The sequence below is a fragment of the Aulonocara stuartgranti genome (genome assembly GCF_965226115.1).
Source record: "Aulonocara stuartgranti genome assembly, chromosome: 14".
NCBI lineage: Eukaryota > Metazoa > Chordata > Actinopteri > Cichliformes > Cichlidae > Aulonocara > Aulonocara stuartgranti.
The window spans coordinates 35,257,048-35,279,718 of NC_138950.1; the positions used below are offsets into that span (position 1 = coordinate 35,257,048).

The 22,671-nt window shown below is 41.8% G+C and overlaps 1 protein-coding gene across 1 annotated transcript; it reads right to left on the reverse strand.

Moving 5' to 3' along the window:
* Nucleotides 1–226: 226 nt before the first annotated feature.
* On the reverse strand, nt 227–22,341 carry LOC309687647 (uncharacterized protein). Its single transcript, XM_082502742.1, has 18 exons — nt 22,244–22,341; nt 21,951–22,127; nt 21,577–21,852; nt 20,173–20,502; nt 19,195–19,530; nt 19,042–19,125; nt 18,375–18,403; nt 11,973–12,251; nt 10,730–11,753; nt 10,337–10,391; nt 5,824–5,873; nt 5,529–5,702; nt 5,182–5,457; nt 4,704–5,033; nt 2,216–2,563; nt 2,050–2,139; nt 1,896–1,915; nt 227–1,784 (listed from the first exon to the last, which is right to left on the reverse strand). The coding sequence occupies exons 1-18, from the start codon at nt 22,287–22,289 to the stop codon at nt 1,770–1,772; spliced, it is 3,939 nt and encodes a 1,312-aa protein (XP_082358868.1). The 5' UTR covers nt 22,290–22,341; the 3' UTR covers nt 227–1,769.
* Nucleotides 22,342–22,671: the final 330 nt, after the last annotated feature.

Here is a 22,671-nt window from a genome sequence, read left to right on the forward strand (position 1 = left end):
AAAAACTGTCTATTTGCATTACAAGACTGCAGCAACTATTTAGCATTCAGCAGCACACATCAACCTGAGGAATCTGATGAAACACCCTCATTGTTGAGTTAGTGAGTGCTCCAAGTCCAAAATATTCAGAAAATACATTTTAATTCCAAAACATTTTATTATTTAACCATGTGCTGCCAAGATAGTGCAAAAATGTTTCATAATATAAACTCCATAAGCTATTAAGTTAGTGGTCGTCATTCTCATTTATTCCCATTATTCAACAGGTTTTCAGCAGTAGAATCGCTACAGATACGCAGTTATTCCAAGTGCCTGGTACACTTTTCTTGTAAATAACAAACACTCCAGTTATCTTCAGTGTTTTTAATCAAAACTATTCTGTAATTCCACAAAATCGAACAAAACATTTTCATTTCTTTATCGGAGCATGGATTTGATTTGTTTGTTTGAAAAAAAACACACACCTGAAGATCATGAACGTGTTCAAATTTGTTCAGAAAACCTTTCTCTGCAGCACTTTAAGTGGTCTAAAACACCACAAGGCACCTTCAAAATGTGATTGCTGCATTATGAACATTGAGTGGTTGCTCCAGCTGTTCTTTACCACCCCTGATCCCAATTGATAAAATGGGTTTCGTTAAGACCAGTCTCTAAAAAGCAGTTCAGACCAAGCAACAGTCCTTCAAGAGTAAAAAAAATAAAAATAAAAAAGCTGCAGTTCCACTATTGGCCAATTAAGGTTTGCTAAAAAAAACAAATCAATCCCCATAGATTTCCATGTTAAAAAGCATGTTTACAGACTGGTATAGGAAAGTCTCCTCTATGGATAGTTTCGACCTTTCCTTCTCTTAATGTCATGTAATGTGTGATATTTTTCTATAACTCATCTATTTGGACACAAGTAAGGTTTAAGTTAGGGATGTTATATTTGTAATATAATTGTCCGACAAATAATATAACCTGCTGTGTAGTTTGGCATGTTCAAAAAGTTTGTAAAAATACTGGAATTTCACTCTCCAGAACTGAAGCCCCCATTTAGCAGATACTTAATTTAATGAATATTGCTTGCTAACCAAGTTAGCTAGCTAATATCTACAATCTACCCCCATCATCAAATATTGTCTCTTACTGCTCCTAAAAGACAGCCTGGTATCGTCCAAAATCCCAAGGCTTAACCTTCAAAGTGAGGAATCCAGAAACTACTGGGTGAGATCACTGTGGCTACATCCATCTTTTACATACAGTCTGTGGGTTGCGCCAAACAACTTTAAGCCTGATAATAATAGGCTTAAGGTGTCTCTCTTAGTGGATGATGATTCACATGAATAAACATGTGAATATAGCCATTGCCTAGCAGCAGTGCTGTCCTGCTAATTTGTTGTTCCTGGGGTAAAAGAAAAGGCATTTAGATTAATATTATAGTAAGAAGAAAACAGGAAAATGAATAGGACTCTCTCAGGATTCTAATAAACACAAGAACACACTGATAGCCAAGCAAACCCAGTTAATTACAAATAGGAGGAAATGCACAGCAGGGGAGGACTTAGGTTGTATGGACGTGGTTTACTACAAAACAATCAGACTTTCAGAGTCCATGAAATTAAACTTAAATCAGTGCAACACAAAAACAATCAGTTTCACAGAAACCCAAATACACCTAAAAACTAAAATCAAGCATTTCAGCATTTCTAAAATTAAAAAAAAAAGATGGGGGGGTGCTGCTGTTCTCACTGATGGGTGTGATGCTCTGCTCAGGCCATCAGCGCTGCTCAGTATGGCTTCTTCTGCTCGTGACAGGCACAAAAACACACACATCATTGAAAACAAAGGTAATTAAATATCATTGTGACTGGTGTCATTACATCAAATGCATTTTTTAAATAATATAATCTTACCTCTACTGCCCTTTTCCTTACTGTGGAGAAAATAAATGAGAATTACTCTTTAGGACATCAACACCTCATGTAGCTCCACAAACAGCTAACACATGTAAGCTGTATATGTTTCCAGGAAGCGCTGGTGGGTTTGCGGCCTGTTTATATCACTCACCTGAGTGCAGGTAGCGCAGCATTACAAACAGGATGACCAACAGGATTACAATCAAACCAAGAACAATGTTAAACATCCAGCTCCCTGGCTCTGAAACAGATAACACACATGAGACTCTGCTGCTCCCTACTGATAGTTTACAGTATTACACTGAGACGTCTCTCACCTTCCACATTCAGAATGAAGCTCTTTTTGATGGGCACTTTCAGGGAGTGATGAGAGACACTGCAAGTAAACTGTTTGCCAGACTGCCTGAGCGAAGCCTTGAGGTAGAAGAAAGCTGACAGCGAGTAGGTCCTGTCCTGGTTATGTTTGTGGCTGGACAGTAGGATGTTATCCAGTACCTTGGGCAGAGGAGCACCAACCCTCTGGCCTGATGCTGCCGGGTCCTGCTCGTACCAAACTATCTCCACATCCAGGGGGTAATAGCTGTTTGCCTCACACACAACTTTCTGCTCCTGGCCCTCCTGCAGTGAGAAGGTGGGTCCCACATTGAGGGAGACACGAGGAGGCTCTTAGGAGAGAAAGAATGGAAAATGTAAAAAGTTATCCCAAATGTATGAATCCACAGCTTCTGTGTTCTAAGTGATGGAAACATTAAAAAAATCACACGTGAATTTCATTAACCATCATGGAGGGATGGATGGATAATTGTTATTAATCTCTGTCTCTCTTCCACAGCATGTCGTCTATCCTGTCTTCCTTCCCTCACCCCAACCGGTTGCAGCAAATGGCCGCCCCTCCCTGAGCCTGGTTCTGCAGGAGGTTTCTTCCTGTTAAAAGGGAGTTCTTCCTCCCCACTGTCACCAAGTGCAGCTTGAACTGACTGTTGCTGTGAATATAACTGACACAGGAAGCCACTGCTTTAATTTCAAGCTAACAATATAACAAATGAATGAGAACAATGTGTAACTCAGCTGGAGTTAGAGAAGAATAACTCAGTGATTATATGTAGTAGTAGCCAAGAGGTGTGGTCTCTGTGAAGGAGCAATGAAGGATAAACTGGGGGGGCTGGATAGCTGTCATAGGGCCGTCATAAGGAAAAGTGTTTGTGATCCCTGATGATCATTTGAATTGGAGACATTTGAAATTTCAGAATATTTGTAAAAGTTGACAGTAAGACACAACTTACTGAGCCACATAGAGCCCACTTTGATCTTAAGCGAGCTGGACCAGTTAAATTACCATTTCTATCAGTGTAAATGAGTTTAACTAATTTCAACAATACATCTCTGTTGTTCTACATGAGACATACAACATACTGCTGTAATAAACTACATTAATCTGTTAGCGCAACTTTTTTGGCTTAAGTTTTTTTTTTTTAAAGTGTAACATTACAGAAAACTCTGGTAGCTCCTTACCTGTAGTGCCCTATAATTATAAGGCAGAAAGTTAAATTTCCTATTTTTATTATTTATTTTACTCTAGAAGCATTGTTTTGTTTTTTAAAAAAGCTGACATTTCTAGAGCAGACAGTAAAAATACAGTAACTTTTCTGTCATTTAATTTTTTATTTGCTATTTTATTGTTGTAGCATGAATGGCTATGGGGGAGTTCTCGCAGAGCAGGTCAGCCACTAATCAGAAGGTCGGTGGTTCGATCCCAGGCTGCCTCCTGGCTGCATGCCAAATATCCTTGGGCAAGATACTAACCCCATGTTTGCCTACTGGTGGTGGTCAGAGACTGTGTCCGGCAGCTGTTCTCTGTCAGTGCGCCCCAGGGCAGCTGTGGCTACAATGTAGCTTGCTATCACCAGTGTGTGAATGTGTGTGTGAATGGGTGAATGACTGAATGTAGTGTAAAGCGCTTTGGGGTCCTTAGGACTAGAAAAGCGCTATACAAATGCAGGCCATTTACCATTTATCAGCAGGATAACTATAACATTTATAAAAATACAGTTTTAACTGTATTTTTTAAAACTTCTTCTTCAAAGCTCTTCTTCACATTTCCAGTGGCCGATTAGAGTCTTTGCCTAGCTGACCTTATGTCAAACAACGCTAGGCAATGTTTGGATGAAGTCAGGACCTAGAAGGGCAGGTAATATGCTGCCTGAGCATGAAGCACTGAAAGGAGCTGGTGGTGTCAGCTGTGAAGAGCATGAAATGAAAGTAGATGAAATCTCAGCTGAGGCTCATTAAAAGTTCTCAGGGTCCACTGTCCATTCAAGTGCCCATTATCCCTAACTAAAGGGAACCCATTAAACTAATTTCCAGCCCCATTTGTTTCATTCTTGCTGTACAGTAGAGCAGCTTTACATGATGCACAGTTCAAAATAATCTTGATTTAACTGGGTCTTGAAATTGCTCTTCAGCGCTAACTCCTCCCCCTTTACACCAAGTTTCTTCTGATTGGTTGGACCTTATGAACAAAAGATTAAAAGAGTGGATGGGTTGGGCTTCTCTCCTTACAACCACATTAGGGATATCCACTCTCACTGACTTCATACAGATCTAAAAGTAGAAAAACTGTTTAAAGTCTAGATATGGATACTTGTTATGAAAATCTGAAAATCTGACCATGTTTAATATGGAACAGTATGACAGAAAAACTAAAAAAAAAAAACAGAATCAGTCCCCTTTATAATCCATTTTTCAGTTTAACTAATGTAACAGGCAGAATTAGTATTAGTACTTTGTGTCATCTGATTTCCTCACCTTCGATGTGCAGATTTATGTCCACATTGCCAAACAGTGGATTCACTGACACTGAACAAATGTAGGTCCCTTCACTGCTCATCTTAGACAGGGGGAGGGTGTAGGTGGCATCGCCAGTCGCCAGAGCCTTCAGCCCAACGCCGCTCCCCTGGGTGTGCCCGGTGCGGCTGGTGTAGCTGAAGAGTTTATTCCTCTCTCCCCGGTGCTGCCAGTGCCACTCCACAGTGATGTTGGCACCCTTGTGGTCAACGTCAAACTGGCAGTGGAGCTTTTGCTGGGACATCAGGCCTGCTTTCACTGAAGGAGTCTTTGTTTTGATGACCATGGCGACTGTGGAAACAGATCTGGTGACTGTCTGCACAAATTTCTCAAAACAAGTGGCCCACCATGTCCCATAACTACACATGCATCATCAACAATAAGTATCATATGATAGATATAATTTTCTGATTCTGAAATCCTCATATGGTGAGTTTACCTGTGGTGGTGAGAACCTCTCTGTCAGGGATGGGGGGCCATTTGCGGTAGTCCTGCTCTCCTGGGGGAGGCTGGTCAGAGGGGTGCCTGAGGAAACCAGTGACTGTAAAGAGGCCCCTGCTGTGTCTGAGGGTACAGAGGAACCAGCGGTTGTACTCTAGGGCGCCCATGACAGGCCAGCGGACATAAATGCCCTCTGTGCTGTATCTGCGTAGCTCACACTCCAGCTGCTCTTCCTCCACCCCCTCCACATACCGCCTCAGGTCCAACTTTGATCCTAGAATAGGACACATGCAGTCAAATCAAATGTCTTTCAGCCTTCTCCTCATGCAGCCTGCAGTAACTCACCAGTGATTAATAAAGTGATGGCGTTTGGGTTAACAGGAGCATCTTCTTTCTGACCAAATTGCAGCATAGCCTCTCTGTGGATGAGTCGAGTCTCAGTGTGCCCCTCATTATTAGTAAACACATGTTCGTCAGTGAACTGACAGGGCAGCCACGGGTTCTGGATACTCCACACACCTAAATCACACAGACATATGCACAAAATCATCATTAAGCATATGATTCCATTCATGCAGTCGAGTGTAGCGTCCACACTAGCTCTAAAAACGCGGTGACAAAGCCTTGCACAATAACTCACCTGCACTTAGATACAAGTAAATAAGGATATTTAAGATTAAACCCATGATTCTTCATTGGTGACCCCGCAGAAAATCCCCTTTAGTTCGGTTGCCACTCGAAGTTTCTCCGGATACTTTCACTTTCATTTTCAAGGAAAAAAAACTGGCTTTGCAGACGCTCCGATCACGTGACAAGCAGCACACAAAGTAAGAGGGAAAATATGAAATTATAATAATATTCGCCGTTAAATTGCACTAGTTTCAACGTTAGATTGTTAAAACCCCTAGTTATTGTTTTGTTTAGTAGTAATCTGGCTGTGTCCAGTGCGCACTACTGTGTGACAAGTTACTCACAAAATATCCATAATCATGCCCACAGTTGTATTTCTACAGAGGTTTCTCCACACGTCTCAACGAGTCAACTGTAGGTTATGCTTCCATTTTTTTTACGCCATCAAACTCGTAGTACTGCCTTTGACCTGAGGTGTTGCTGTGAGTGCACCAGAGCACATCCACAGCCACAGCACAGGAAGGTTTTTTTTTTGTTTGTTTTGGTTTTGTTTGTTTTGTTTTTTTTTACAAAAATTTTTATTCATGAACAATAGCACAAGAAACAGACAAGAAACTTAGAGTATTCATCAAATAAAAATCATGTGTAAAAACTGTGTGTTTAAGAAGCTAAAACAAAGTTATAAACTATCAGAAAGCAGTAACTTGTCTCAAATTAATTTAAAATGGCCAGGTAAAGCAACTTCTGTATTTATTTTTATTTAATGTTAATAACTGTACAATACTCTGTTTTTGGTAACTATTGTCCATGATGTAAATATGTAAAAAAAAATGTGCATGCTTCTGTTCTGTGTCCTGTGTGTCCTATTTGTTTGTATACAGTATGTGTTTTTCTTGCTGCTGTTACAACCAAATTTCCCCTTCTGGGACAATTAAAGGATTATTCTATTCTATTCTATTCTAAAGTAAGGGCTTTCCTATCACTTGCAAGTTTTAGCAATTTACTCAAGAATTTAAATTCATTAAGCAATCAGTTTTTCACTGTTTGGTTTTAAAATATTTACATTTGTGGATACAGTATTCCCTGACAACAACAGAGTCCAAACAAATATCCCATACTTGATTGCTTTATTGAATCCCAGTGGACTGTAACTAGCTCCATTTCATAAAGAGATTGCAATAATGTGGAAATAGTGTGGAAAAAGCAGAAGATCCAGACTTCAATATCATCTTCACAGAATACTCAGGTGGTCGTATCCAAGTTAAACCAGTTTAAATTGGTTTAACTTGGATAATAACTTGAAATTTCTGAATTTCATCTCCTTGTTACCTGAACTTAACTGAATTAATCTTAACTGAATTGTGACAGTTACAGGATCCTGTTCAGGGAGGGTGCTGTCCTAGCTCCACTAGTTACTGAAACATTACTATTAGGGGTTGCATCCTTCTTCCATATGGTCTTCCAGTGCTTCCACCAAATGTTGCCTTGGTGGGCCATTGTCATATGGTTTCCCTGCCATTGAGAGGGAACTGTAATAATGTAATAAACCAGCTGTACTCCACTGAACCATTCATGGTTCAGTGGAGTACAGCTGGTTTATTCTCCTGCCTTCTATCTCTCTGGTATACATCTGGCCATGGTTGTGATTCTTTGCTTGGCAGTTTCCAAGCCACTTCTGTACTTCTTAGACACTCCTTTCTGCAGCTCTGTGGAGGGCTAACTTCCCTCCACACTGCCCTGATTTTGGCCGCCTTCTCCATGGAGGGCACTGCTTCTTGTGGTTGTTCATCTTTTAGCAAAGCATCTCAGTGATCACTGCTGCTGTGGTTTAGACCAGCTGGTTGGTTTCAGTTTGTCTGTAACGCTGCATTCACATCTTTTAGTAGTCCTTCAAAGATTACTTTGAAAGTTGAACGTTATAGACTTGATAATCAGCCGCAGCTTAGCCACAATCTTCTCTCTCTAGCACTCAACACCTTCATCGAATTAGTTGTACTTGGGGCTTGGTTCCAATATGGGATGAGGGTGATAATATCTCCCCCCTGACGTGATGTCCTGGCCCTGTCGTTGCCATAGCATTTGTGTTGTACATCATCGATCTCCAATTGGGATAGCAGTTGCTTCTTCAGAATGTTGGAGCACCTAAGCTAAGTTGTTTCGCTTTCAGTTTACAACCTCTTCTGTTCCATGTGAGAGGATTTTCTCTAAGGCAGGAGAAATTATCTCCAAGAAAAGAAACAGACTCGGCCATCACACAGTGGAACAAATTCTCTTCCTAAACAAAAACCAAACAGGATAACCTTAAATGCATCATGTTTTTATTTTACAAGTTAATAAGCATTTTCCTTTTTCAGAACAGATAAAAAATGAGCTTAGAGTCCAGGACCAGCTCAAAGAAGAGAGGGTCAACTTTGAAAAAAGGACATCACAATATCTTGTAGAGGCTAGCACGCTGTTTCAATGTAGAGACAGACTTAAAACAGTGGAGGCACTAGAAGAGAAATTAAAAGCTGAAATTAAAACATGGCAAAAAAAAGCAGAGGATTTTGAAGAGCAAAAGGACAGGGTCATTATGGAAAAAAACACATTGATAATGAAAAATAATGAACTGTCAGATTTTCTTTTGGGAAAGGACTTGGACAATAACAAACTAGTAAAAGAGTTAAAAGAAAAACAAGAGGAAGTAGAAAGTCAGACAAAGGAAGCCTCAAAGCAGCTTTCTAACACACCTGGAGAAAGTCCTGCAGATGAAAAATGAACAAATAGCCAAACTTGAAATTGAGAGGCGGGAATCCTTCAATATAATGACATACAATGTGAAAACTGAAGATGGACTGATATTAAGGAGAAATCGGAGGAGTTTACTGTACACTCAAAAGACAATGGGACCATCGGAAGGACAGTGTGATGACAACAACACACCACCTGAACCAACAGGTGGTGTGTTGTTTTACATGCATGGATGTGAGCCACGTTAAAACAAAGAAGCTTGCTCACTACTATTGATGTTTTATTAAAAACATGACAGCGGCTGCCCAGTCTTTCACCGATTTACGAAGGCCCGGCCAAATGAACCTAGAGCTGACCAGCTTGACCGAGGCCCCGATGCCTGGATGAGAGAGGGCGTGTACGGAGTCGAAAACGCGACGACGCCACGAAAGGGGAACTACAGGGCGTGGACGGCTGGTGGAAACATCGCACAGCCCACCGTTCCACACGGGTCTGTCCTCCAGTAGGGGAGACCGGGGATAGTTGTAACGTGGGTCAGTTGTAACACTTCCAATTTCTCCAATCAGGGCTAAGTTTCAAATGATGTGACTCATCCTGTGCATGCCCAATTCAGTTCTGCTATCACATGTGAAAAATCAGTACATTTTGTCAAACACAGACAATTTAACATGAAAAAAAGTAATTTGTATACCAAAAAGTAAGTTTTTCTACTTTATTTCAATGTTTAATAGCATTATCTGCTTTGCAGTTAAACTCGTCAAACTTGAATTATGTTATTTGTATGTCTATGGGGATATATTCTGTGTAGGTCTTTAGTGCTAATGTTTTAGCCGTTGACTGTAATGTTAGCTAGTTCATAGCTATAGGAGTCTGGGTCAGTTGTAACAGCAACAGTCTGGGTTAGTTGTAACAATAATGCAGATGTTACCACATTATTACTTTAACTTATATTAAACAAGTTGGGGCAACGACTTCAGCAGAGAGGTTCACTGGTCACCTTTGTATATGCAGTTAATGCCACTGGCAACACAATTCCTCCACTGTTTGTGTTCCCACACATACATTATGCAGACCACTGTGTCAGAGATGGACCAGTAGGAAGTACTGGTAGTGGAAATAAATCAGGATGGGTGCAAGAAACAGATTTCCTCATCTTTCTGAAGCACTTTGCAAACCACACCAAGGTAAGCCATGATAAAAAGTAATGGAATTGCGATGCTGGTGAACAACTATATTTTTTCAGCTTCATTGTTATGTTCAAAATTGGTGCAAGAGTTGTAGGTTATAATGCCCACTGAGCCAATGAGGCCAAACTCAAGGAAGACCAACCAAAATTAATGAAATATTCAGTTGCAGAAAATTCCATAACTTGTCTTTTTTGGGGGGTTGGAATATGTTCAAAGTTAGATTTCTGCATTCTGTCACACACACACACACAGCTACATAAATGGATCCAAGTGCATTCATGTGTTGAATAAACAAAGATTACATGTTAATATTTTGTTAGTACCCTTATTTCATTGTGTTACATTTCACCCCAGGATATGTTACAACTAACCCAGACTATGGGGTTACCGGTAATTGTAACATTTCACTCTTCGTTTGAGACCATACCATGCAATGGGTAATTGTGCTGCAGAGAAAATAGCTGCACTATTTAATAGCAGAGACATGTAAATACTTTGCATTACATTTTGAATCCACTACCTTAAAAGAGCTTCAATTTACAGACAGAAATGTCAAAAATGTTACAACTATCCCCGGTCTCCCCTACAAGGCCCGTTTGCGCAGACCGAAGGGCTAGGACGTCCGGGTCGGCCTGTTGGTCAGCGGCCAAAGCCTCAAAGTCTATGCCAACATAAACGGGAGAAACCAGCACGCGGGATAGACAGTCAGTTGGACTTACCAGCCGCGTGCTCAATGTCAGTTGTGAACTCGGAAATGGCAGCCAACTGGCACTACTGGCGCCCGCTCCACGGATCAGAGACCTTGGACATCGCGAATGTCAAAGGTTTATGATCGACGTATGCGGTGAAGCTCCGAGCCTCGAGAAAAAAACGAAAATGCCGTGTCGCGAGGTGCCAGCAACTCCCTGTCAAAAATGCTATATTTGCGCTCACTGTCCCTAAGTGTGCGACTAAAAAAAAGTGAGCGGTTGCCAGACACCGGAGACCCGCTGTTCTAACACTGCGCCACGTCCGACACGTCGGAGGTCAACGCAATCTCCGCCGACGGAAACGGGTGGGCCAGCAGGGCGGCGTTTGCCAGCGCGGTCTTGGCCCCAGAAAATGCCTGGATGCGTTCAGGGAGCCAATCAATTGGGTCCTTAGCTGTTTTACCCTTCAAGGCAGCATAGAGAGGCTGCAGCAGGTGCGCAGCTCTGGGGAGAAAGCGGTTGTAGAAATTGACCATCCCCAAGAACTCCTGCAACGCTTTAATGGACGCGGGACGCGGAAAAGCCGAAACGGCCCGGACCTTGTCTGGCAACGGAACCACACCGTCAGCGGAAATGCGGTGGCCCAAGAAATCCAGAACCGGCAAGCCGAACTGGCACTTGGAGGGGTTGACGATCAGGCCATGTGCCGCCAAGCGCTGGAAAACCTGATGCAGATGCGACGCATGCTGACTCTCAGAACAGCTGGCCACCAATATATCGTCAAGGTACACGAAGACGAAAGGCAGCTCGCGCAAGACAGAGTCCATCAACCGCTGAAAAGTCTGGGCGGCGCCTTTCAGGCCGAACGGCATGCGCAAAAATTCAAACAGGCCGAAAGGGGTAATAACGGCAGTTTTGGGGACGTCTTCGGCGCGCACGGGAACCTGGTGATACCCCCGCACCAAGTCAATTTTAGAAAAAATCGAGGTGCCGGCGAGGTGGGCGGAAAAATCCTGGATGTGGGGAATGGGGTAACGGTCGTTCTCCGTGACATTATTCAAACGGCGAAAATCCCCACAAGGCCGCCACCGACCGTCTGACTTGGGCACCATGTGTAGAGGAGAAGCCCAGGCACTATTCGAGCGATGCACAATGCCGAGGCGCTCCATTGCAGCAAACTCTTCCTGAGCGACGGAGAGTTTCGCGGGGTCGAGGCGGCGCGCGCGTGCGAACACCGGGGGACCGACCGTCGGAATATAAGGTTCAAGCCCGTGCTTCGTTGCCGTGTTCGAGAAATTAGGAACAGTTAGTGAAGGGAACTCCAAGAGCAAACGCTGAAAAACATTCCCTGAAGTCACTAAATTAGCCTGATTCAGGGGCTCGGTGGCGCGAGTGAAACAGGGTATTGAAGAAAAAGACAGGGCATCGATTAAGCGTCTGTTAGCGACATCGACCAGCAGTCCGTGGGCACAAAAAAAATCGGTGCCCAAAATAGGTACAGAGCTAGCGGCACCAACAAAGGTCCATTGGAAATCCCGACCATGAAAACAAACAGTGACGAACCTTTCCCCGAACGTTGCGATGGGAGAGTCATTAGCCGCAATAAGCTGCGGTCCGTAGCCCGCTGCTAAACTGTCGGCTCCGGACGGGGGAAGGAGGCTCTTCTGGGAGCCGGAGTCGAGGAAACGTCTCCCAGAGCGCGAGTCTTCTATGAAGAGCAGTTTTTCTTTGTCGCCAGCGGTCGCGGCCGCTACAGCGCGCTGGCGGGGCCCGTGTCCCAGGGTCGGAGAAGCGCAAGGCAGCAGGCAGCGGTGCGCTCCGGCGCCAAAACGCTGATGGTAGAAACAATTTACCCTGAAGCAAAACTTAAGCCAGGCAGTAATTGACAAAAAAGCAAAACAAGTAAAAGAGAAAGAACTCAAGCAAAAAGAAGAATGTTTAAAAAAGGAGATCAAAAGTCCAGGACCAGCTCATGGAAGAGTGGGTGAACTGTGAGAAAAGAAAAACATAATATGTGAAATGCTATACATATAAAGGCTAACCACTGAGCCCTGCTCTGAAAAACTGCCATGGATGTAACTCTGTCTGTAAAGTTGCATTTAAGAAATAAGTGCTTAAAGTTTAAAGCGCCATCTTCTGTCACTACGGAACATGAAGTCACGTGGTTGGTTGGTTAATAGACTTGTGAAAGTTGACTAGTTGATAGACATCGTACACTTTCTGGATCCATATATTATATGTGGGAGGTCCTGGTTTTAACCATCTAATAATTATGCATTTTAGGGCTGCAGTGAGGTAAGTTTTGGCTTTGCAGTCAATAAGTTCTGGAATCCTTCCCAAAACTGCTACTGTAGGACTTAGTGGAATATTTACTTTGAAAACTCAAATTATAGGATCAAATATCTGCCTCCAGAATACACAGAGTTTAGGGCAGAGCCAAAATATATGGGTATGGTTGGTAGATTGTGTCCCACAGATCCTCCAGTATGAACTCAGAAGTGTGGGGCCCATCTTATCAGTTATTTCTGGTGTTCTGTAGAATCTGCTGATAATTTTCCATTTAAACTCTCTCCATCTGTTTGAATTAGTGGTCTGGTGTGCTTTAGTACATATTTCCCACTTGATATCATCAGGTATTTTTCATTTATTTCTGCTTTCCACCTTCCCCTCATCCTCAGGGAATTATGCTTAATCATTGATGAAAATGCGTCATAGGTTTGACTAATAGTAGTAGTCTTGTCTCTGTTTCCCATCTGTTTTTTGGGTTGTTGTTGTTTTTTTTTTAGAAATTCTTCAATTGGTGTGGGGTTGGCAATGTTTCCCTAGCTCTCGAGTGTTGTCAAAAAGGACCTTAGTTGTAGGTGTCTATAGAAATCTGTCCTGGGGAGATTAAATTCATTCTTCAGATGTTCAAATGTCTTAAAGTTCCCTTGTTCCAATAGTTGATGTTCACATTTCAGTCCATTATATGCCCACTTTTAAATGCAGTATCCAAATACTGCATTTAAAAAGTGGACAGGGAAAAGGGTTTCATAGATCCAATGCTTGATAGTGATGAATGATACTTTTGTGGTCCCAGTGCTGACTGAATTTTGTTCCAAAACTCGAATGTATTTTTTTTCTCCAGATTGCCATTTATTTTACAAGACTATCTAGAAAAGGAAGTGTTTCCATTGGTTCAGGATATTTTCTATTTTCTATATTGAGCCAGCAAGTATGAATATCACTTGGCAGCCATGTCAGCAAAGGTTTTATTTGTGCAGCCCAGTAGTAATGTTTAAAATTAGGAACATTAATACCCCCCCTTATCTTAAACAACTGCAGGGTCTTGAGTCTAATTCTACGCTGCTGTTTATCCCATATGAAGTTAGAAGTTATTTTGTCCAGCTTATCAAGCATTGTCGTTTGGATTTTCAACTGGTATCATCTGTAAAATAAATAGAATAGTCTGGGCAGAACATTCAACTCAGCTCATTCGGGACAGGAGAATAGACCACTGCTCTCAATCATTGCTGATACGTTGAATTATTTTATTAGAATTTTTCTCAAACAAGTGGTCCAAAGGTATGGGAATGAAAATTCCTAAGTATTGTTAAGGGTTCAAATATTGAGAAGGGATACAGGAGGGTTGGTCAAACGATGATTTTAATGAACACACGTGTGGGAGATGAACACTGTACGCAGACAGCATCAATCTCTCCCTAACAATACACAAGCAGCTGTTTTATACCATTAGGGTTTACCTTTATGACGCCCCCTCATGCGTCAAGCAGATACAATACATGCATAAGTTTCAAAACCACAATGACTTTTAACACAGTTTGAAAAAACAACATCGCCTCGTCTCCATCCCAGGTGTCTTCCTGTCACTGCCGGAGGCTCGCTTATCGTCTGGAACATCAGGCACACATTCTGCAACAAACTGTTCTTTTGCAGGCACAATTTTGCAGTCACAAGCAACATATTTTGAGGGATTCTAAGTGTGTGTGTGTTTGTGTCGACCTGAAATGCACTCAGTTTCACCTCTCACCTCACCAGCTAAATCTTGTAACCTTTCCACCAGACAGAAGGCCAGCACGTACACAACTGAAACTATATGTGTAATGTATTGAATAAATGTTTTAATCAAGTGATACTACTTAAAACTTCATAAAAGAATATAAAAGAATAAAAGATAACAATGAATAACCTGGTTATTCAAATAGCCTCATCCAGACAGCGCATGTGTCACAAAAATCAACACACTGCTTCAGAAACACTGTGCCTGTGTCTGAACAGAGTCGTATGATCAATGACATCTGAAGCTTCATTCGGCATGTCGCTGCTTCAGTACCTAATTCAATGGTTTGTAAGGAACTGAATCACTGGCAGGGCTTGTGCTGTGTTTTGGTGGCGATTTGTGCGCGAGAGAGTGAACTAGTGTACAACATAATGAGAGTCATGGAGCCATCGAGGAAGAGAGGACCTACCTACTCCTAAATAAAAGCCAGTTCACAACCTATTTGGTCCACTGGTCTAAAATGTAGAAAGAAATACACTATACATATAGTGATGGTTATAATTATATAAGTAGTAGTATATTATATATATAAACGTACCTTAATTACATAATCATGCGGAGGAGCTCCCACAGCACAACAATACTCTAAATCTATTATAACATTGTGTTGTACATTATTATGTACAGTGTATATTTTATTTGTCTTAATAAAAAAAACACCAAGACGTCCCAATCAAAGGGAGAACACACCATAACATATTTAAACAAGAAAGGTTTATTTGTTAAAATAATTTCTTAATAAATTAGACAGAATGTCTTTGGCGTGGCGTTTTCAGTGGGAGAAACGTTTCGTTGCTCATCCAAGTGACTTCTTCAGTCTTAGCTGACTGCAGGTTTCCACATTCTTATAAACAGTACACTTGCACAATGACTGAAACTAGCCCACTGAATGAACAATGGGCTGTGAGGTTCTTTCAACCAGTATCCAGGTTTAAGGACCAAAGCACAACATTCTGAATCTAATCAAAGAACATGTCAGCATCTCCAAAAGAGTAAGGTGAGGAGTAACCCACATAGCAAAATTGGTATGGCCCGGATCTGGCTCACACAATGTGCTTACACATGGCCCACATACTGCAAAGAATGACGGCCCTTTGGTGGCCCAGATCTGGTTTGCCAGAGGTGGCCCACACATGGGCCAGCACAAGGCCAGTTGCAGACATACTGCTGGGGCCCTGTGCTGGCCCAGAACAGTTTCAGCTCTGGCCCCAGATGTCAGCCTAATGTGTACCTTAATCAAGCCATGTAATAACAACATGTGCCGGAACATAATAGTGCAAAAATAACATGACGAAACTCTGTTCAGACAGTGAATGGACTGATTCTTACAAAGCACTTTTCTACTCTCCCAGATTACTCAAAGTGTTCTATACAACATGCCACATTCACCCACTTTCTCTAAACTGAGTGCTTCCTAACTACATTCATACACATTCACACTCTTGACATGCAGACTGGAGGAGCCAGGGATTGAACCACTAACCTTCCGATCAGTAGGTGACCTACTCTACCTCCTGAGCTATAGCCACCCAGTGCGAAACATGAGATAAAATGTACACTCACAAACCTGTCAAACCTGCATTTGAAACGTTGGCTACCATTGCAGTATAGTATTGTAACATGGCATTTGGGTCTTCTAACTAAAATAGGAAAAGAGGAACATAAATAGTGCCATCATTGCCAGGCCTGGCCCACATCTGGTTGACATACACCCTGCCATGACACCAGTCAGTCAGAAGTGCCAACTTGATGCCGGATCCAGGCCAGACCTGTTTTCAATGAGCCTGGGCCACATAAACCAAACCGTAATCGGGCCAGATGTGGCATGCCATCACATAGACAGTGCCACCTATGCCAGGCCTGGCCCATATCTGGATGACATACCACTTACCATGCCAGAAGTCAGCCAGCAGTGGCAGCTAGACACCAGATCCGGGCCAGACCTGTCTGCTATGTGGGAACACTCTGGAGTAAAAAACGTGAGTGCTTCCTCTTGTTACCCTCCATTAGTGAGAGTGCTTCTCTTTCGACTCTTCTTTCAAATCTTTGCAGTTACCAATAAACCTGTGACTGAATTTTGTTGTCTTTTCTAAAACTGATAAAATATGAGGAATTCTTCTCATCTGCTCAGCTTAATTTTTTCTTGTGATTTTTAATATAAAGGGATCATGAACTCTGAATACAGGCTGCTCTTGGACATACCATCATAACATCATGATAGGCAAGTTTAGACTCTTTTTAGGTGTGCTCAAGCATGCTATATAGGGTCAAAAGCATTAGCTGATGTAGCTAATTTTAACCTTTAATCCACTAGTGTGCTGGGATATTGCGAGTTGCCAGCCAAGGAGCTGATGAACTTTACTATTAATAGTTTGTTACAAATTTCTATTCCTATTCTGGTCAAATTGGGCTTCAGTGTTTGTTTACTGTACAGCTCCAGATCCAGGTGGCAGCAAGTCAGAATGTTGTTATCTATGTATGTCAGCAGCAACCTGTATTCAGTTTGAATATTGCTATAAACTGATATGGATCAGTTTATCTTTTATTCACTGCAACATTTAACATTTGGGTGATGGCACAAAGACTGAGAGAGAGGAGGATAGAGAGGGAGTAGGGTGAAGACAGCAAAGAGAGAGAGCAAAAAGAAACAGGTAAGAGTGGACATGTAGTCACATTCACCAAAAATTATAAAGCTGTAGCTTCATTTTTTACCCACATTTATTAATGATGATTTCACGTATCTAAGTAGTGGGTTGTACTGTTGTTGATTATTTGGAACACCAACCTGCTGTTATAGTAATTATAAGATTATATTTTTATCATTTTCCAAAAAATACAATTCCAGGAATATGGAGAGAGACACACAGAGTCAGAGGGAACAGACTACAAATCTGTTCTCCACTCGTGAAATTAGGGTACATGATGCTTTGTGCTGAGTCTGCATAACAAAGGGAGCATTTGTATGAATTCAAAAACATATAAAACAACTCTATTACAAGTTTGCTTCATGTACAAGGTCTATGCAGGGATTTTCCATTGTTTATACTATGTAATGCTACTTTAAGTGCTTGGTGACTCAGTGAGCTGGCTCTATGTGATTAAGAAACTGAAATAGTGCCTCTTTAATGACTGAGCCTTTGCCTCAGTTTGGATCCATGCTAAAATGGGTGGATTAGATTGAAATCTCTCACAATTCACTCTGAATTATTCTTAGAGGAACTCATTTCCTTTTGAAGGTGACATTGTGATGTTAATCAAAATGAGTTAAGGTTTGCAAGTGTGAAAAAGGTTGATGACATTTGCAAACAGCATGTTCCATTACTAATAAATAAAGGCACTGCATGCATGACTGGGAGCTGAACCCCCCCCCCCCAAAAAAAGGTTTAAACCTAGAATTGCCCGCGCTCTCCAAACATCATCTTACTTGGTTTATTTTTCACCTGAGTGTTTAAATAAAAGCTTATAGTAAAGGTAGTGCATATTTTATTTATGGATTCATTCTTTTCAGCATCTTTATTATATTTATTAATTTTACAGTAATCTTCATTTAGTAAACTGACATTCAGTTTCCAATATTCTGTTTTTATTCAGCTCTATATAGAACCTTGTCTCCCCAGTGTTTAGTCCAAAAAGTGTCTCGTGCATCAGAAGAATCAGTCCTGGCTCCTGAATCCACTGGCTCAGCAGCTGCTAACCCGTAATCTTCAGTAGTTTTAATGTTATTGCACTGTTTTACATTCATACATGCAGGAGTTTACACATCGACACAAATCTACCTTTCACTGGTGTTTCTATGGGGACCCCAGAAAGGACAGTTTGCCAGCCAGCCTTGTGTGTTGAGAATGGGGCCACATCCTCTCGCTCTGATCCCAGTCCTCCAGTTTGTTTGTTTTTATATCGCCTTACCCGCTAACGTTCTCCATGCTGTGAAGAAAAATGACAATTACCCTCTAGAACATCAACGAGTTATGTCATAATGATCTTCTGTTTGACCTGCTCCCCTCAGGCAGGAGGCTCCGGTCCATTCGCACCAGAACCTCTCGCCACAAGAACAGTTTCTTCCCCTCTGCTGTTGGACACATGAACAATAACCACATGACTGTCCCCGCCACTAACACATGACCCTACGCTGTGTCACTGCATCATTTCATGTCTGGCACTGATCACCACCTGCACTCATGTATATATCTTTCAACGTAGCACTCTTAATTCTTATTCTCATGTATATATGTTTGGCACTGATCACCACCTGCACTCATGTATATATTTTTCTACGTAGCACTCATAATTCTTATTCTCATGTATATATCTCATGTATATCTCATGCACATATCTTTCTTTCTACATAGCACTTTAATTCTTATTGTTTGCACTGAAGCACCGCAGCAATTTCCTAATGTTGTAAACCTCAACATCTGGCAATAAACCCATTCTGATTCTGATTCTGATTCTGATTCATATAACATGCTTTCATGTCAGTGACTCCAAAACAGCAAGCTCGTGTGACTGTATTCTTTCCTTGTGTGTGTGTTTTGATGTAGCAGCAGGTCTGTATCACTCACCTGAGTGCAGGTAGCGCCGCTTCACATACAACAGCAGGATCATAACAGAGCCCACAGCGAGGTACAACATCCAGTTTGTTGGCTCTGAAACAGAACACACATCAAGCTCTGCTCCTCCCAGATGCTAGCTCCTAGTATTACACTGAGACTCACCTTCCACAATCAGGGTGAAGCTCTTTGTGATGGGCACTTTCAGGGACTGATGGGAAACGCTGCATGTGAACCTTTTCCCAGAGTCCCTGAGCGAAGCCTGGAGGTAGAAGAAGCCCGACAACGAGAAGGTCATGTCCCGATTTTCTTTGTGGTAGGAAAGGAAGACATTCTCCAGTGACCTGGTATGTGGAGCGTCCAACATGACTGGATCCTGCTCGTACCAAATTATCTCCACATCCCGAGGGTAGTAGCTGTTTGCCCCACACACAATCTTCCTCTTGTTACCCTCCACTAGTGAGAGACTGGGTCCCACATTGAGGGAGACATGGGGAGGCTCTGAGGAAAGCAAAAAACATTACTTTAAAAGCTGAAACGAACAGTGGCTTTTCTGCTGACTTTCTATATTTCTAAGTTCTAAAAAACACATCCACACCATACGACTTTTATCACATAAGATGAGAATGAACACTTTAAGAGCCTGATTTGCTTTTTTTTAAAAAAAAAAAAGAAAAAAAGACTGAATAAAAAAAAAAAGTTAAAAAAATTTTTTGTCAGCATTTACAAAGATACTTTTACACGCTATTTTGTCCTATTCAGGAGACATGGTTTTGCAGACATGTTCATGTGCAGCCCTCCAACAGCATGTAGCCTGATGGCGATGACGCTATGCTGATATTGCTGAAAAGTGGGCGTGAACAGCAGAGTGAGTGACAGCAGGCATGCAACAGGAAACAGCGACGGACTGGTTCTACCACATATTTTTGACGTTGCTCCTGATAGCAGTAAACATCTCCAGCAAACTTTAAACAGTAATAATAAGAGTATTTATGGTTGTCACACTATGCTGTACACATCACAAACAGCTTTTTCACAGTCCACCTTAAACTCCATCAGTAAATGTGGTTGAAAGCATATAAGCACAATTTAGTATTAGTACTTTTGTCCATGGCCTATGAACTCTCTGACTGTTTTCCTCACCTTCAATCTGCAGATTTATATCCACCCTGCCGAATAGTGGATTCACGGACACTGAACAAATGTAGGTCCCTTCACTGCTTATCATGGTGGAGGCGAGGGTGTAGGAGGCATCTCCGGCTGCAAAGGCACGTAGTCCAACACCACTTCCTTGGGTCTGTCCTGTGCGCCTGTTGTAACTGAAGAGCTTGGTCCTCTCACCGTGGTGCTGCTTGTGCCACTCCACAGTGACCTTTGCACCTTTGTGGTCGACATCAAACTGGCAGTGGAGCTTTTGCTGGAACTTCAGGCGTGCTTTAACTGAGGGAGTCTGTGTTTTGATGACCATGGCGACTGTGGAAAAGTGTGACAAACATGAACACATGCGAGTTGTTAAGCACATTTCTCAATACAAGTGTCCAATAACAGTGTAGGAGCCATGGGAAAGGCCATATTTCATTTGTGTATTGAAAGTTGAAGATGAACCCTAAGTGGTGCAACATTTCTTAAATCTGAAATGTGACACCTCTGGCAATCCCTAATTCTAGGCCATTACGGCTGAAGATTCCTGGTTAGCTGGGTACATATACCACTCAGTTAACAAACCACCTGGGTACAGCCTACTGTGCATATAGCTTAACACAAGGATCCTTACCTCTTATCTGTGTACATGTGTTTATTTGTCTCATCCATGTAATCATTAACACCAACTGGCTGATATTAGTTACACAGACACAGGTTCCTGTTACATGCTGCATGCATGTAACAGGAACCTGTTACATGCATTCATTAGTTAATGAGGAAGATTGCATGCATGTAACAGGAACCTGTGTCAGTACCATTGTTCCACATGATAACACTTTCTTATCTTTAATTAGCTTAAAAATTCCTGCACACGTTGAGGAAATCCAAAGCACCTGCCACAGATGCTCTTTGTTGTCATTAATGATGCATTCAACCACATCTTATAGGACAAATACACATTTGTTCTGGGACGCACTCTCTCTCAAACAAATACTAATATTTTTAGGTTATGTGCTGGTGTAATACATTTTGTAGATATGTAAATATGTCATCGGGTGAGACTGCTGATGTCTAACTTTGATTGTAGTTCTTCATTTAATTATTAATCAGACTGACCAAATCAATGTATTTTATGAGAAGAATTAAGTACATTTTTATTATTTCATTATTTTAATTATTTTATGAACATTTTATTATTTGTTTTAATGGATGGTTAGTCATTTGTAATCAAGTTAATTGTTTTATTTTCCTTCAGTCAAAGTTTGTTCCCATAATATTTATATTTTCTTCCTTTATGGGGTCTGGCACAGCAATACTAACGACTAGTCATAACTCCAACAAAAAACAAACTTTTAAGACAAATATATTCAGTTTTAGTCTGAAATCCTCATATGTTCAGTTTACCTGTGGTGGTGAGTACCTCTCTGTTAGGGATGGGGGGCCATTTGTGGTAGTCTGGCCGTCCTGGGGGAGGCTGGTCGAAGGGGCGCCTGAGGAAGCTGGTGATGGTGAAGAGGCCCCTGCTGTGTCTGAGGATGCAGGTAAACCAGTGGTTGTACTCATGGGCACCGAGGACAGGCCAGCGGACGTAACCGCCCTCTGTGCTGTATCTGTGCAGCTCACACTTCAGCTGCTCTGCCTCCACCCCCTCCACATACTGCAGCAGATCCAACTTTGATCCTAGAAGACAATAAAATAAACTCTAACACACTGTTGTTGTTGTTGTTGTTGTTCATGTTGTTTTCAGCCTTCTCCTCATGCAGGCTGCAGTAACTCACTGGTGATCAGGAAAGTGATGGCGTTTGGGTTAACAGGAGCATCTCCTTTCTGACCAAACTGAAGTATAGCCTCTCTGTGGATGAGCTGAGTCTCTGTGTGGTTGTCCTTATTCAAAAACACACGCTCATCAATGAAGTAGCAGGGCAGCCACAGGATCTGATGGACACTCCACACACCTGAATGACACACACGGGCATAGAAGATCAAACAGTGTTAAGTTCATGTGGTAGCCTGTAGTGCCGATACTTGTTGCTGACCTACACACAAGCTGTAATCTGTGACAATAACTCACCTGCACTTAGAGACCAGTAAATAAATATCGTGAATATTAAACTCATGATTCTTCCCCGGTGCCCTCCACGGTCATACCCCTTGCTGCGCGATTGTCACAGGAAGTTTGTCGGGATACTTTCACTTTCACTCTGCAGGGGTGAATGCTGTGCAGAACAGGATAACGAGCTGCTCACAGAAGAAAATAACAAAAAAGAAAAAATCTAGAATATTTGCTGTTAAATTGCGTTAATTTCCCCGGATAGCCTGTACAGGTGTCCTAATTATTTTATTGTCAGTCATTATGAGGATGACTGTGTGTCCTGTGTAAACTACTGTCTGTGCTGTGTCATACATAAAAGCTGGATTTTTACCGATTCGTTTTCCCACAAAGATCTATTGTAAATTCACGGCGAATAGTTTTGTTTTTGTCTTTTGTTTTTTTTTTTG